The following is a 16,995-nucleotide window of genomic DNA, read 5'->3' on the forward strand; positions in this document are numbered from 1 at the left end:
AGAATGGGCACTCGGTAGAGCGCATACCTTCGCATATCACAAGCTTGGGCATTGAATTATGAACATTTTGGCATTAGTTTCATGCCAATTGGACAAAAATGTATCGTGCTATGGTAAAAAAAAGATGTTGACCTTTCCATGACCTTGGCCTTGACCTTTGACCCGATTGATCCCAAAATCTATCAAATGGTTCCCGGATAATAACCAATCATCCCACCAAATTTCATGCGATTCAAGAAGATTTTGACCTTGACCGTTGACCCGATCGGATGATAAAGTGCAGACGGTGAAGGATTGGCCTACCCCCAACACTGTGCAGGACCTGAAAAGCTTCCTGGGCCTGGCCTCCTACTATAGGAAGTTTGTGAGGGTTTTTTCCTGCATAGCTGTACCACTGTTCCGCCTGCTGCAAAAAGGGGTGGTGTTTGATTGGACAGAGGAGTGCCATGCAGCGTTCACTTCACTGCAGAGAGCCCTTGTGGAGGCCCCAGTCCTCTCACCGCCTGACCCCACCCTGCCTTTTATCCTCGACACGGATGCCAGTAATGCAGGCGCAGGTGCTGTGCTGGCCCAAGTGACTCCTGAAGGAAAGAGAGTGGTGGCGTATCACAGCAGACAGTTTAACAAGGCTGAACGCCGCTACTGTGTCACGAGACGGGAGCTGCTTGCTATGGTCTGTGCCATCCGACATTTCAGATATTACCTTGGGGGCCTCCACTTCACAGTCCGGACCGACCACTCTGCCTTACAGTGGCTCATGTCTTTTAAGGAGCCAGAAGGCCAGCTGGCACGCTGGATTGAGGAGCTACAGGCGTATGATTTCACTGTGGTCCACAGACCGGGGGCACGCCACGGAAATGCTGACGCGCTTTCACGCCGGCCTTGCAGCGCTGATGGCTGCAACTACTGTGAGAAAAGAGAGGCTGCAACCTGATGTGAAATGTGCTGCCGTGGGACCGGTGGGCACGCCAGCAGGCCATGGACTGACAGCTGTGGACGCAGCAGAGTGGGGGTGCAAACAGGAAGAGGATGTCGACATAAGGCCAGTGCTCGCTTGGGTGGGATCCCAACAGCGACCACCTTGGGGAGAGGTTACCATGTGTTCTCGAGCCACAAAGGGACTCTGGTCAATTTTTCAAGCCCTGCGACTGCGTGATGGTGTACTGCAGAGGGGGTGGAAAGAGCCGGCGACTGGAGAGACACGGTGGCAAGTGGTGGTGCCCAGGGCTCTGAGAGAGACAGTGCTCCGGGCAATGCATGGAGCTCCGGGATCTGGTCACTTCGGCGTTACGAAGACCCTCCGTCGCCTCCACCAGGGATTCTACTGGGGCCAACATAGGCGGGATGTGGAGGACTGCTGCCGCCGCTGCGACAGCTGCACAGCGAAGAAAGGCCCTGCAGACAGATCTCATGCCCAGCTCCAGCAGTTTCCGGCTGGGTGTCCCATGGAGAGGGTGGGGATTGATGTTCTTGGACCGTTTCCTCACTCAGAGAGGGGCAACCGTTACATCCTCACTGCCATGGACTATTTTACGAAGTGGCCCGAAGCGTACTGCATGCCGAACCAGGAGGCGGAGACGATTGTGGATGCTCTGGTGGGGGGAATATTCAGCAGATTTGGGGCCCCTGAAGTCATCCACACAGATCAGGGCAGAAACTTTGAGTCCCGTGTATTCGCCGCCATGTGTGACAAACTGGGATCCCACAAGACCCGCACTACACCCCTCCATCCACAGAGCGATGGGCTGGTCGAGAGATTCAACCGCACGCTGGCACAACAGCTGGCCATAGTGGCAGCTAAACATCAGCGTGACTGGGACGACCACGTGCCTCTGGTGCTGATGGCTTACAGGTCTGCGGTGCAGGACTCCACTTCCTGCTCTCCTGCCCTTCTCATGCTCGGCAAGGAAATCCGGACGCCAGGGGAGATGATGATGCGGAAACCTCCCGACGCCCTCAGGTCCCGGACTCGACTATGCTCGGAAACTCCAGGACCGCTTGGAGTCGGCCCACGAGTTTGCCAGGAACCAGATGCGCAGTGCGGGCGAAAGGCAAAAGAGGAACTACGATGTGCACGTCAGACGACGACATTTTGAAGTCGGAGAGCTGGTCTGGGTGTATAGCCCTCAGAGGAAGAAGGGCAGGTGCCCAAAGCTCGATAGTGAGTGGGCGGGGCCCTGCCGAGTCCTGGAGAGACTTGGAGAGGTGGTGTACAGGGTCCAACTGCCACCACGAGGAAGGAAAGCCGCTCTGCATAGAGACAGGCTGGCCCCCTACCGGGGCACATCCACCCCACCAGGACAAGAGCCTGGGGCACCCTGGACTCAGCCCAGACCCCCAAACCCTTCCCAATGGGCCCAGCCTTTCGCCCGCCCCTTCACAGACTCTTAGTGTCCCTGGCCCCGCCCCTCCCTTCCCATCCCCTGCCCTTGGTCCCAGCGTCCCCTCAACCCCTTTTCCTTCTCCCCAGCGCCGACGGCAGCCTCAGAGGAACCGCAGGCCCCCTGACCACCTGAGAGACTTTGTTTGCCCCCTCGGGGGCGAGGGACTTTGTGGGGGGAGGGTAGTGTAACGGACTGAGGGAAATGTTATGTTGTAAATGTTATGTTCAGGATGTAAGTGAACGTCTCATGAGCTGGTAGCTGTGAGGCGTGTCTGTGATTGGACAGCGAGTGATGTTGTTGTGTTGTGTGTTGTGTTACGCCCCGTTCGGAGCAGAGCTATGACCCGGAGCAGACGTGAAGCTGGTTGGGAGGCTTTCACGGCGTTTTGCTGTCGTTTTGGCGTCGGCTACGGCCAACAGTAGCCTGTTCTATGTTCCTTGAATAAACACCCTATCAACCATCTACGTCTCGTAGCGTTCCTGACCCAGGGTCGCTACAATATCATGATACTGATAGATAGATAGATAGATATATACTTTATTAATCCCCAAGGGGAAATTTGTCGTGACAGTAGCAGCAACACACAAGAATAAAAACAAAACACAAAATATAAGAAACAGGGATGAAAGATATAGAAGTATACAAGTAAAATAAAGTAAAATACAAAACAAAATATATATGTAAATATACAACACACATGCATACACAACACACAACAACACTGACAAATCAAATACAAAAATATTAAATATAGACAGAGTGCAAAAAGCAAAGTGTGTGTATGAGTGCAGAGCAAATTAAATGAAATGTGTGTGTATGTGTGTAGTGCAAACAAATGAGATGTGTGAAGTGCAGATCAACATAGTGTAAGTATTCAGTTATTGCACTATGATCTGGCAAGAGGTGATCTGTTGTAGAGCCTCATAGCCGTCGGCAGGAATGTTCTCCTGTATCTGTCCTTGTGGCAGCGGAGCGTGAGGAGACGTCTGTAGAAAGTCCTCCTCTGTCCCTGTAGGAGGAGGTGGAGAGGGTGGTCCGGGTTGTCCAATATGGACAGCAGTTTCTTCAACGTCCTCCTCTCCACCACCTGTTCCAGGTGCTCCAGCTTGCAGCCGATGATGGAGCCAGCCTTCCTAACCAGTTTGTTAAGACGGCTGGTGTCACGACTGGTAGAATAACTCCAGCATCTTGCTGCACACGTTGAAGGATCGGAGCTTTCTCAAGAAAAAGAGTCGACTCATCCTCTTCTTGTACACAGCGTTGATGTTGGCCTTCCAGTTCAGTCGGCTGTCGATGGAGACGCCCAGGTACTTGTACTCCTCCACCATGTCCACGTCCACTCCCAGGACACTCAGAGGGGGAGGAGCTGTCGCCTTCCTCCTGAAGTCCACCACCATCTCTCTGGTCTTGGCCACGTTCAGCCGCAGGTGGTTCTCATCTGATACAATACCATAAAAACAGTATACCATAAATACGATACTGGTATATTTATCTATAATAGTATTAAATAAAATATCTGTATGGTTCACTTTTTCAACACTTAACAAATGGCAGTATTATTAGTATTAATTAGGGCTGGGCAACGATTACAATTTTTAATCGCGATTAATCGCATGATTTCCCTGATTAATCGCGATTAATCGCGATTAATCGCATTTGTATACGCAAAATCCAATAATTCATTCAAAAGTAGTGTATAGCGCACTTCTATTTGAAATGTTCTGCCATATGAATGAAAGTGCCATAACATGTGTTGTCCCTGTTAGAGACACCAGAAAACACTTTCAGTGCAGTTTGTCAATTCCTAGAACTTGACACTTATTTTAAATGTTCTGCCATATGAACTAAAGTGCCATAAAATCTGTCAGGACATTGTCAAATGCACTGTTATGCAGAGACACTGTGACAGAGCGCTGGAGACTGAAGCAGGGTCATGATCAAAGGCAGTCGTCTCGCAGCAGCGATCATCTCTGGTGCTCTATCTGCTCAGTGTGGTGACTTTATTTGTCACATTCCACTGCTGTGCAACTTCAGTAAAGTGTCCCGCGCACGTTTCAGCATCATGTGTCTCCTCTGTTTTCATCAGTCAGGGCGTGTGAATGCAGCGCCCACTTCTCATCAATATAATGCACAGTCACTCCGAGGTCATTGTGGTTACAGAGTGATGTCCAGTAGGGGGACCAGATTTGAGTTTGTGAAAAAGAGGACACTTCGTCTGGGGGGGGGGGGGGGCCTGAGATTAAACATCTCTCTTGTTCTGCCTGTTTTGTGATATACATGCCTAAAAGGTGCCTAATATTTCTAGACTGAAATAATATCGGCATTATAATTATTATAACTATGAGGATTTTTTAGTTGCCTATTTTGTGGAGCCCACTCAGGACGTGGTGCCCTCCGCACAGCGCGTAGTGCGCTATGGGAGCGGCGGCGCTGGTAGTAGTTTATAGCATGCCGCACAAACAACAATGAACTAGTGGAGGCGGCAAGGTGCTCCGTGTTGCCAGGTTGGAGATGGTGAAGTATCGTACCAAAGGCTCAAAATGGTTGTATTTGGAGGATAATTATCGTGTATCTGGCAACCCTGAGATCGGTCGACCAATGACTGTCCTCTAAACCGTCAGAGCTCACGTAAGAAGGGAGATACCATTTCCAAAACTTGTCAGGGGTAAATACGAGTTTATGAAAACCCAGAGAAAAACAAATATCCGACGAAGCAAAATCCCGGACGTTTTTGGAATCCCTGCCGGACGCATTTTTTAGGGCTCAAAAGCAGGACATGTCCGGGGAAAACTGGACGTCTGGTCACCCGATGTCCAGTCGTCCCCAGTGAGAGCAACAGCACGTTGTGAAGCTGTCGCTTTGCAGTCCTCTCCTCTTCATCCAGCTCGTGTATTCTCCGTGTGACGTGTGTCTTGAGGGCGTCTCATACCTGCCGTCATTTGTTGAGATTCTTTTTCCCCCACAAATACTCTGACTTTATGATGTTATGTCCATTGTTTTGTCGTCTGCATTGTTTATAGTCCTCTAGGTGTTATGTCTATGTATTGTCTTTTGTCTAAAAAATTTGTTATTTAAAAAAAAAATTTGTATTTAAATTTTTTTTTTTTTTTTAAACATGCGTTAATGCGCGATAAAATAATTGTCGGCGTTAATTAAGTGCTGCGTTAACGCACGATTAACGCGTTAACGTGCCCAGCCCTAGTATTAATACAACAAGATATGAATGAAATTACATGGAGCCATCATAGCATTGAGTATACACTATGAGGCCTTTAGTCTGTATCTGACCAGATGATACAGAGTTCATCAGGATGAGCAGCTGTAGAGTTACAGAACTTTACAGACTGAACTTAAACATTTCACTTCTGGCATCTTTTTTTATTTTTATTTTTAAAGCCGAACATTCCGCCACTTAACGCCTCTCGCTGTGAGCGCTGCGCTGTGAGCGCAGACAGCTTGACACGGAGCAGCGCGTGAGCTCTGATCCCGTGCTCTTTTAATGAAGTATCTATACTAAAAATATGCTAAATCACATCGCTCTTAAAGTACGGGTACTTTGTTAGCATCGCTAAACCGTGCAGCGTGACAGCAGCAGATGTAGCAGGCTAACATTCAAGCTAACCTAAACCACCAAACGCTGAAGACATCTTGATGCTGATTGGCCGAGACGCGACACGTCACATCAAAGATGTTCTATTGCGAAGAGCACCACTCCACATTTTCTCCGTGTCCCACTCCAATCTCATAAACGCCGGCCGGCCAATTGACCCCCCCCCCCCTACCCCAAAACAAAAACTCTTCGGATCTACAAGATTCACGTAAGTCACCTATTTTGGTTTCAAAACGGCGAATTTTGCCGAAAGGTGAGGGATTCTCATGCCTGATGTAGAGCAGGGGTGTCACACTCATCTTCACCGAGGGCCTCACCAGCATCATGGCTGCCCTCAAAGGGCCGGTTGTAACTGTAACACGGTATAAACTACTCAAACATATTGTTAAATAACTCTCTTTGCATTTGATTATTGTTTATTTGAGTGTAGACATTTTGTACACAAGAACATTTCTCTAATATTATAACATAAATCAATTTCATTTGAAACTTTCAAAATAAAAGCACAGGATATTTGTCTTAAATGTCTTTAAGAAAAAGTGACCATATGTCTTTCAAGCCGTCAGGGGCCACATCAAATGGTGTGACGGGCCGAATTTGGCCCGCGGGCCTTGTGTTTGACACCTGTGATGTAGAGTTTCTCTGTTGGGAGAAATGCAGTGGGAGAAATTGTTGATAAGCAAATTAAATGCCACCGTCAGTGGAAAATTGTATCACAGTGAATGTGTTTGTATATTGGAGTTTAGGCGGCGATTGCATAAAGTGTGTGCCTCTGTGAGGGTGGAGAGGAGGAAGAGGTGAGAAGGAAAAGACACAAGATGGTGAGAGGGCAAGAACTTGTATTACTCTCCTTGAGGACTTTAGCCCCCCCCCCCCTTCCCCTCCTTCACCCCCACCTTAAAGCTGTCCTACCGTATTTGCACGAAGTGCCAACATAAATAAAGGGTGCAGCCAGAGCTTTGCGCAGGTGATTATGCCCAACGGTCGCAGAGGAAGAAGAGGAGGACCCAGAAGGAGGACCCAGAGCTGACACTGACACAGCAGCGTCTGGGCCACCCGGCACACACCTCCACCTGCAGAGCCCTCTGTCCAGTGACAGAGGAGCAGCTTGGCTTGGAAGGCAGTTGACTTTGTTGCCAGGGAAATGGGCATCCAAGAGGACAACTGACTTTGTTGCCATGGCAATGCAGAGCGCAGTGGGAGCGAGAAGAGACCCGCCGATCAGAGAGGAGTCGACAATCCGAGAACTTCTCCAGCTGACGGGTAAACGGAACATTGAACTAATCTTTGTTGTTCTTGCACCATATAGTTTGTGGCCGGCTGTTTGTTGTCATTGAGGCAGTTATTTTTGTTTATGTGAAGACCATACATTCATTTTTTTTTTTTAAAGAGATACAATCATACATTTAAAAATCAATTTAATATTTGTTTTTGTTCTTTACCACATGTGCTACGTGTACACGATCAGGTCTGCTATTTGCCCTCAGCCTCACGTTCAGTTAAACCGTCAGCAGCAGCTCAACCGGCAGGTAGATTGAGTTTTATTTGCTTTTCAAACTGCCAACAGGTTGGGTCCGCGTTGTGGATCCGTCCGTTGGAAGAGACAAACGGCTGCGTCTCACACAGAGAGGTTGGAAAGAAGGGCAAACAAACAAATGGAAAAGAAAGCTTGAAAATGACCCTTCAGTGCGGTCACCTACGCTGAGATGTGTTTCCCAGTGGGTTAATAGTGGGTCACCTGAGAGTAAACACACGCGCGACTGACCGCGATAAAAGGACCGGACATGATGGAAGCGCGCAGCGTAATCCCGCTCATGCTGAGTTCAAACAACATAGAAGCGAACTCTCGCGTTGTTTTACTCGCCGGACTTTTCCTGATCCTTCCCTTCAGGAGGCGTGGCTTATCGCCATGGAAACAGTTCATTACCGCCGTCCACCATGGAAGAAATAACTACTGTTTGTTAATGTCGTGCAAGTCCTATTGTCTTGGTTCAAAAATATTAATATTATATATTATATTAATATTATATTCATTCAATTCAGTTTATTTGTAGAGTCCATTTAAAAAAATATATTATCCGTAGCCGCACACAGCTTCTCCACGAACTGCCTCTCAGCCCACCAGTGGAGAACCACTGGCCCCAGACCAGTGGAGAACCACCAGTGGAGAACCACTGCACCCCACCAGTGGAGAACCACTGGCCCCAGACCAGTGGAGAACTACCAGTGGAGAACCACTGCCCCAGACCAGTGGAGAACCACCAGTGGAGAACCACTGCACCAGACTGATAACATCATTTCAATGATGAGGGGAGGCTTAGAACTGATAAACAGAGGTGTAATTATACAGAAGAACCTGTCCTCGTCTGGCTCACGCGTGTTTGAGTTCAGGAGAGACGAAGAGACGAAGAGATGAAGAGACGAAGAGCGCTGACGGAGCAGGAATTTCAAGGGTAGATGGAGCGATTAGACGAGAGAACAAGGTGGGACTTTGTCTCGATGGGCAGGACGGGCCCTCGGGGCACAGAGACTATCCATCATCCCCAAGTCCCCAACACGCAGTCGACTCCCGAACCCACAGGACGAGTGAGAACGGTTATACCAACAATGTCATATTCTTATCATAGATCTGACAGAATTGATTGGTGTTGCTTTGGTAAATCCCTGATTGACTCATTTGTCTCATTTAGCATCATATTGTACTTTTCTTTTAGCGCACTGACAGACCGAAACCCTGTCGGCCTGGCAGTAACACCCGAGTGGCTCCGCGTGGGCGAACAAAGTACAAAGTGAACCTTCAACTTGCACCGATTGACTGAAATCCTGAAATCGGCTTTTTTTCCTCCCCGAAGATGGAGCGGTCGCCCCAGATTTGGTCGACGCGGCTCGGCTCCGGGTCCGTGACCGAGGAGCCGAAGAAGGAGGCGTCGGACACGCGCCGGCCGGAGTGCTCCATCTGCTACGACGCCTACGACAACGTCTTCAAGACACCCAAGATGCTCGAGTGCAGCCACACCTTCTGCCTGGAGTGCCTCTCCCGCCTCGCGGCCGTCACTCGCGGCACCGCTGACGGCAGAACGGGCGATCGCCTCTCCTGCCCCTTCTGCCGCAACGCCACCGCGCTGCCCGAGGGGGGCCCTCCGGCCCTGACCACCAGCCGCGAGCTCCTCCGCGAGCTGCCCGGCCCCCAGCGGCGGGAGGAGCCGGTGTGGCTGGAGGGCGACAAGCTATGCTGCAAAAGCGCCGACTCGGCGGGCGCCCCCGAGGGCCCCGAGGCGGTCTGCATCTGCATCGACATCGGGGCCGACAGGACGCCGGGGGCCGACAGGACGCCGAGGGCCGGCGACGCTCCGATTCCAACGCAGCCCATCACTGAAGACCAGCTGCTGATCGTGGTTAAGTGTTACTCGGTGTACGCGGCGCTCCTGATGCTGCTCTTCCTCGGCATCATTATTCTGGGTGTAATCCGGGCCCACCAGGCCGCCCGCCACGATGGCCCGCCACGAGGGCCGCCCGCCACGATGGCCGCCCGCCACGATGGCCGCCCGCCACGACGCCCGCCACGAGGGCCGCCGCAAAATTAAACTTCGTGCATTTCATGTGATTTGTGCATTTTTTTTACGTCATTGTTTACAGCACTATAATAATAATAATAATAATAATAATAATAAAGTGAGGTGATGGATGGTGCTCCGTCCTGTTCATACTTACTGCAGCATCAGTTTAACCTCTGGACCAGCAGGTGTTTTCAATTCTCCTCAAATAACACGCAGCTAACACAAAATTAAACCGCGTCGGTCACGGGGTCAACGACGCGGTTTACCGACCGCCGTTCGTCATTTCCTCCCCGTCTGAACCGTAAACCCAGCACGGTGAAACCGGGAGCCGTCCTTCGCCCCGTGTTTATTCCTGGAGCGGGAGCGTCAGACAAAGGAAAAGTTCAGAGGGGTTTTCCAAGCGGCTCGCTTTACGACACGTGGTCGATTAGCCGTTTCCCGTTTAATCCTTTAGGAGTGGCCGAAGAAAAAACCTGTGCTACTTCCTGGAGCCCTGGGTCCACATGGTTCGGTTAACCACAATAAAATTAAAAAGTTGGCCGAGTGATAGCTTTAAAATGTTCCTTTCAATGATTAAAAGGTGAAAAAGAAACGGTAATACCTACAAACTACTTTTACAATCTACAGGCAAAGCAGACGACAATCGTGCTTTTCCACTTTCGTTGATACCAATAGTTTTGATCCCGAGACTATTAATTTAAACCACAAAGAAATGATAAAAACTGAACATTTTCATAGATGAGTTTACAGTCAAAGGGGGGGGGGGGGGGGGCAGCTGGAGGCCGTGTTCAGACGACAGGCGGGACTTCTTGTGGTTAAAGCCCCATTATGTAGTTTTTCCCTTTTCGCGCCCCCTTCAGTTTTTGAGGTATTTAACGTTTACTTCAGTGTCGCAAATACCCAGTTACGATAGACGCAGCCTCGCAGACACTTGTATTGAGTTGGGATCATGTGTTGTCCTGTATTATAATAATAATAATTATTATTATTTGTACGTGTCACGGGTTATAAAAGGTGACGAGGGGGAGGTGACGCGAGGGTTTTTTTGTTTGGAGCGCGTTGACAGGCGCGGACTCAGAACGGCAGCAATCCGGCGACTGTTTCTATTTTGGATTTATACCAACGGGCGGGATCACTAATAGAAGACTGCGCAGGAACACTGTGAACTGGCCCAGCACCTACCGGACTAGGGTGAAGGAGCGCGGGGATTGAACGCCCATGTTTCCGCCTGGTCTGTCAGCTGTTTGCCGGCTTTTGGGGGGAGGGGGTGTGTGTGCGCGTGCAGTCATTTACTTTTGTTTTGGGGGACTGCAAAGACTTTGGGACTGTCGGGATCCGGGGATTATACTTCGTTTTGAGTGGGTTTGATTTTTAGTGTATGTGTTCATTTTGGGGGCTTGCCGATGCATTGAATTTGATTTAATATAATAACATTTGGGTTTCCGCATATCGACTGTGTGTTTTTCTTTTACGACCATTTGAGCAGAGAGACTTAACACCAGAATTCGCAGATCCGCCCATTCCCTTTTTTTGTGTGCGTATTGTACCTTTTCCCCTTGATTGAGTTGCTAAGGGCGAATTGTTACAACATAACCAAAAGAATGACAACATTTAGTTTAGATGAAATACCGATTGCGTTTTCAGCCTATATACGTTGTTTTCTAAATGTTTGAATGTGGAGTACGTGTGATCGAATACAATATTGTTGACAACACCAAAAAGCTACATAAAAAAGCTACCCTTATACTGGAGCTGCGAGCGTGGACTGGCACTATATGACATTGCGTAATCACTGCCAGAAAGCAGGTCGAAGTACATCCGCCCCGGAGCGGGCGGCTCCAGAATCTTACATTGCGGAGTTATTTCCCCACAGACCCCTGATGGCAATAGCGGAGGCGCACATCACCATATTAAAAGTCATTGTAGCGGCACCATTTTTTTCAAGCTGTTATTTTAAGGTACAATTGTTACATAGTGTTGCTTTAAGAGGAGCTCATGTTTTACTTTAGAAGAACTGAACCACTCTAATTTAAACCATAAATAACTAGAATGGGCACTCGGTAGAGCGCATACCTTCGCATATCACAAAATTGGGCATTGAATTATGAACATTTTGGCATTAGTTGCATGCCAATTGGATAAAAATTTACCGTGCTATGGTAAAAAGAAGATGTTGACCTTTTCATGACCTTGACCTTTGACCCAATTGATCCCAAAATCTAATCAAATGGTCCCCGGATAATAACCAATCATCCCACCAAATTTCATGCGATTCGGTTTAATACTTTTTGTGTTATGCGAGAAACACGCATACAAATAAATAAATAAATAAATAAATACACGGCGATCAAAACATAACCTTCCGCATTTTCAATGCGAAGGTAATAAGATCATCCACAAAAAAGGGGGTGAATTATTTCGAAGAGGTTGCATGCCCGTATCATCTTGCAGGGAGAACATGTAGCAGACCTGTGAAAAAGGTAAACACATGTGCTTATGGAACTGAACAGCTGGCTGGGTTTTTAATCAGCTTTTTGAATGTGTAGAAATAAAAGACGGATTAACGTATTGCTGTGACAAATGTGCGGCGGATGAAAGAGAAAGATCTTACGCACTCGTATTCAAAATAATTTAATTCTGCTGACTGTGAAACATGTAAACACTGTTTCTCTTAACACAGAGCCTGGACTCTTCTGGTGTCACTCCAAATACTTGGACAGAAGAGTCATAGTTCTTCAGGTGTATGGGGACTCATCTATTTCCTGACCTGTGGATACACATATTTGTTCATATTCAGGTTTACTATTCAATTCAATTGAGTTTATTTTATATAGCCCAACATCACAAATTACACATTTGTGATGCCTGACCTTTGACCTCGCATCGGATCAGGAAAAAACTCCCAAAAAATAGAAAAAACCCTTTCACAGGGAAATAATGGAAGAAACCTTCAGGAGAGCAACAGAGGAGGATCCCTCTCCAGGATGGACAGCAATAGATGTCATGTGACCAGATGAACAGCGCTACATTAACACATTAAATGAATATGACAGAAATGTATGAATAATTAGTCGTAGGCATGGACCCCGATCCAGACCTCGACAGTACATGGAACAGAAAGAGGTAGAGAGTCACTTTTCTACTCTCAGCTTCTGGTCCGAGACAAGTCGCCCACCACTGAATTTTCATTCCTTGTCGATCACATATCAAGCTTCTTCAGTTTCATAAATGCTTAAGATATTGCATGTATCAAGAGCTGCAAATACTAATAAGGTCCAATGTAATCTTCCTGCTGTCTATTTCTCCCTAATCCTGCATTTGCGTTCACTCATCGTACCGGTTACAGGTTGTGTCTGCCACTATTGGAGCAGCAAAAAAGAGCTCATGGATCTGGTCCACCAGAGACCAGAACAGAGGCCCACTCTGAGCCGCTCTAAAACACCCACAGTCAGTCACAACGGAGCGACGCGCGGGCCGAGGCGAGTCTGTCGGCACGGGGTCCGCGGATCAGAGCGGGCGGACACCGAGTGTGGTCCATCGGCAGCTCTTCCCAATCGACCCCGGAGACCCCGGCCTTTTAGCCGGCAGCCCTCAACATGTCTCCCCGTGTTTACACACACTGATTAGTTTCGTAAGTGTACAGAATGTCCCGAGGACGGTGATCTCCGAATCAATGTGGCCCTCGGTCCCATCCTTTATCCTCCCCGTCCCTCCGTCACAAAAGCGAGAGATCCTCTTGGAATCGGTGAGAGAAATTAGGGGATCAGAGACGGCCAACTCCTGAGCAAACAGACTGAGCTAATGGACCGGCCGCTTTCTCCTCCCCTCAAATTATTAGCAGAGCGAGGGAATGTAGCCAGTCCAGTCATGATGTTAATGCCAAAGCTGGCTAATCCCTTACACACACAGCGGCCTCGCACTTGCCTTGATGCACGCCCGGCTACCGGGGTAATCTCTCCACCACCCAGGCAGTGGGAGAGGATGGGAGAGCAAAGGAATGAGGCGGAGAGTGAACACGTAAACATAGGCTGGAGTTCCCAGGGGCCTGGAAAATGTTGGAGGCGTGCAATATGAGGGGGTGGGGGATGGGGGGGGGGGGGACGTCGTTCGGCGTCCGAAACCTTCCCTTGCGAATATTTTTTGATTCGTCGCGGTTGTCCTCGTCCTCAGGTTTTAAACTCTTAACGTTGTGGGATTTCAGTTTTAGTTTTATTTTATTCTGGAAGTTTGGGCGTGTTCACATTTCAGGGGCTTTGAGCGCTTGGACCTTTTTACGAAGTTAGAGCTTGGAAGCAATCGGGGAAAAAAAAGCCCTCGGACTCTCTTCTGGGAACCTGACGCACATGGGAACAGTAACCCAATACAAACTCCTCCTCCTCCTCCTCTTCCTCTTCTCCACCAACACATCACTGTCGAAGCCCGTCTCCTCCAGGTTTAGGTTGGCAACAGCTGGCTGAAGCAGAAGATGCTAATGCCAGTTCTTGGGAGGAGTACTTTGGGCTTATGAGGGATTAGCGCTTGTTGGCCGGCCCTGACTCCCTGCTGGGCGAGCACGCTAATACAGGTGTCAGTAAACTGGTATTAGGCTCCAGCTAATTAGCTTCCATTCACCGAGTGATTGTCCAGCCAGCTCTGCCATTTGTAGCGGTGTTTGCTCATCGGCAGGGAGGTCTCCGTGCTGTGGTGGGTCCGTTATGATCCGACATGATCTCCCTTCTTCCTTCTTTCACTCTCACTGTATAGGGCCACTGGACAGCAGGGCCCATCCAAGAGAGAAGAGCCAGAGGAACTGAGGGGGGGGGGCGTCACACTGAGACACGGAACACGAAACCAACACCAACAACGTCTCATTGTGGGAAAAAACTTTAAGCGTGCGACGTGATTGTGGGTCTCAATGTAGCAGCCCAGGAAATGACCATTAGCTTTGGTTAGCTCGGAGCATTTATGATCAACTCTCATTCAGTCATTCGGCAATTAAGACAGAAAATGATGTAAATGACAAATGACATGGTTTATCTTTACCCTGATGAGATGAAATGAAGCACTAGATGAAGACAGATGTCCAGACAGGGGAAATGTGTCCAATAAAATGACCTATAAATGAGTAGAATTCTAAAATTGATGTTCAACTGCTTTCCGTTCCTCCATTCATGACTGAAATATGACACAATATCATTATTACACCTAAAGTCCAGAAATGAATAAATGACCTACTTACAGTGTTATAGTGTCATTTTTCTAATTTTAAGATGTACTTCTACTTGTTTTGGCGTGTGACGATCAGCTGCTTGAATCTACACTAACCTCTGATCCCTCTATCTGACAACATGTCACTAAAAGGACTTAAGTTTGATCATTTGCATTTTGAACGGTTTGTATGATATCTTACGAAAAGTTGTTCCTCATTTTTAATGCAACGAATGCTCAGCATGACGTGTGAGAATGTACGCTATAAATACGGTAAATAAACTACAAGTCTTCACAGGAAACAACTTCATCTAGCTCTGATAGAAGATTTTGGTTTGGGTTCAAATGAGATGGCTTTACTTTAGTGTGAACGTCATGTGACGAATAAATCGCAACAAAAAGTTGACTTTTGGTTTTATACAAATTGATTTTGTGGGATTTATACGAAATCGCAGCGCATTCTAAGAACAACGTATGAGAAAACCAGGGTCGCAAACTGTTCTCAGGACACGAGAAGCATCATGACTGCGGTTATTCGGAGGATTTCTGCATTTGGTCTACCAGAGAAACAAAGTAACATGTTTTCCGCCAAACGGGAAGAGTGCGGTAGGTCCGCCGCGCTCCACGCCGTTTATAGCGACAAGTGCTCCCTGTTTGCATGCGTGACGGACAAAATGAATATGGGAATTGAAAGATGGGCATTAGGTGCCCTACGCTGTTGCTGGATGTGGGAAAGAGACTAAAGGTTAGTTGCTTGACATTCCCGAAGCCATTGCGCTGGGGATATCGGCAGTTCAAAGGAGTCATTAAGCTTCACCGGTCCTCCCCACAAAGGGGAGATTTAAGACAGCAAATAGATCTGATGCTGAAAACTCAAAGCCAAACACAAATATCCACTAAGAGGCTTTGGAGTATTATGCTGATATTATACCTCACGCGGGACCATACAGATTTAACTGTTTCAAGTTTAATTTTGCCCTGGGAAACTCATCAGAGCTAATAATCTGTCCATTTCATGTCAACCTCACGAGCGAAAGTGAAATGCGGAAAACGACCAATCGGCAATATTGACATCTCATGTGCTCCTAAAACTCTGTGGCAAAAATAGCATTTGACTGAAAGAGCATATGGGCTATCTTCTGAAATGCATGTAATATGGCGAGTAAACCTCGACTAATGTTAGCATAACCTCCGACGACAGAGCAAAAGGAATCTCCAGTCAATTAGTCGACTGACTTTAACAAAGGCCTGCCGATGAAAAGGACTCGGGGGCCAATAGACGTCCATTCAGAACAAAGTCTGCGTTACTTTAGTGGCGGTGACACAAGTGCATATTGGTGGGGACTTGGGTACAGACACAGGGACATATCTGTGAGAAGACAAAGCAGCTCATCTACAATTTGTCGAACATTTCACGCGGCCTTCTCCCTTTCTGGATTCTTCATCCTCACCGTCTACATGGCATATAGCCGATTGATCAATATGCTCATCGATGAGCAGTCAGTCAAACAGGCAAGCTTGGTTTTACAGCTTCGGAGTTATCTTTTTTTTCCCCAAAGGGTTTTGTTTTTGTTCTACTTTCTCAAGGTTACGCATGCAAATACATAAAGGTGGCGATATTCAGGTCACTTGCACTTTGACGTTGGTCTGACTCGACAGATTTGTGCCGGTGCAAATCAGCCTCCTGTTGGCCAACTCTTGTTCAGCGTCAATTTGCAGCCCCTTGTCACTGACTTCCATTGGACATTCAATTCAATTCAGTTCATTTTTATACAGCCTTAATATCACAAATTATACATTTCAATTCAATTCAATTCAGTTTATTTGTATAGCCCAATTTCACAAATTACAAATTTGTCTCGGAGTGCTTTACAATCTGTACACATAGACATCCCTGCCCCAAAACCTCACATCGGACCAGGAAAAACTCCCAAATAACCCTTCAGGGGGAAAAAAAGGGAAGAAACCTGGAGGAGAGCAACAGAGGAGGATCCCTCTCCTAGGATGGACAGATGCAATAGATGTAATGTGTACAGAAGGACAGATTTAGAGTTAAAATACATTCAATGAATATGACAGAGTGTATGAATAGTTCATAGTAGGCATATTCCACGATGGAGACCTCCACGATCCATCAGGCAGATGGCGGTGGGGAGGAGGAGTGGGCGGAGTCTCAACAGGACAGTGGCGTAGTCATGAGCAGGAATTCCACGACCCAGACGATCCATCAGGCAGATAGGATCTATGCGTCTCATAG

General features: G+C 47.9%; 2 protein-coding genes across 4 annotated transcripts in view; both read left to right on the top strand.

Moving 5' to 3' along the window:
* Positions 1-2,516, top strand: part of nav2a (neuron navigator 2a) — a 100,164-nt gene extending 97,648 nt beyond the window's left edge. The window contains exons 21-24 of the mRNA XM_056413684.1: positions 838-908; positions 1,317-1,902; positions 1,961-2,144; positions 2,471-2,516. Coding sequence (XP_056269659.1) covers positions 838-908; positions 1,317-1,902; positions 1,961-2,144; positions 2,471-2,516 — 887 coding nt within the window. The remainder of the gene's footprint in view (positions 1-837; positions 909-1,316; positions 1,903-1,960; positions 2,145-2,470) is intronic.
* A 4,492-nt stretch (positions 2,517-7,008) lies between these two features.
* Positions 7,009-10,998, top strand: LOC130192778 (RING finger protein 223-like). Of its 3 annotated transcripts, none has more exons than XM_056412923.1 (2): positions 7,009-7,257; positions 8,709-10,998. In XM_056412923.1, exon 2 carries the CDS (start codon positions 8,847-8,849, stop codon positions 9,576-9,578), a length of 732 nt encoding a protein of 243 aa, XP_056268898.1. In that variant the 5' UTR covers positions 7,009-7,257; positions 8,709-8,846; the 3' UTR covers positions 9,579-10,998. The 3 variants fall into 3 exon arrangements, with proteins under 3 accessions (XP_056268898.1, XP_056268899.1, XP_056268897.1); XM_056412924.1 differs by having other exon boundaries at positions 8,847-10,998; XM_056412922.1 differs by lacking the exon at positions 7,009-7,257 and adding an exon at positions 7,346-7,523 and having other exon boundaries at positions 8,847-10,998.
* Positions 10,999-16,995: the final 5,997 nt, after the last annotated feature.

The sequence above is a fragment of the Pseudoliparis swirei genome, chromosome 4, assembly GCF_029220125.1.
Source record: "Pseudoliparis swirei isolate HS2019 ecotype Mariana Trench chromosome 4, NWPU_hadal_v1, whole genome shotgun sequence".
NCBI classification, from domain to species: Eukaryota; Metazoa; Chordata; class Actinopteri; order Perciformes; family Liparidae; genus Pseudoliparis; species Pseudoliparis swirei.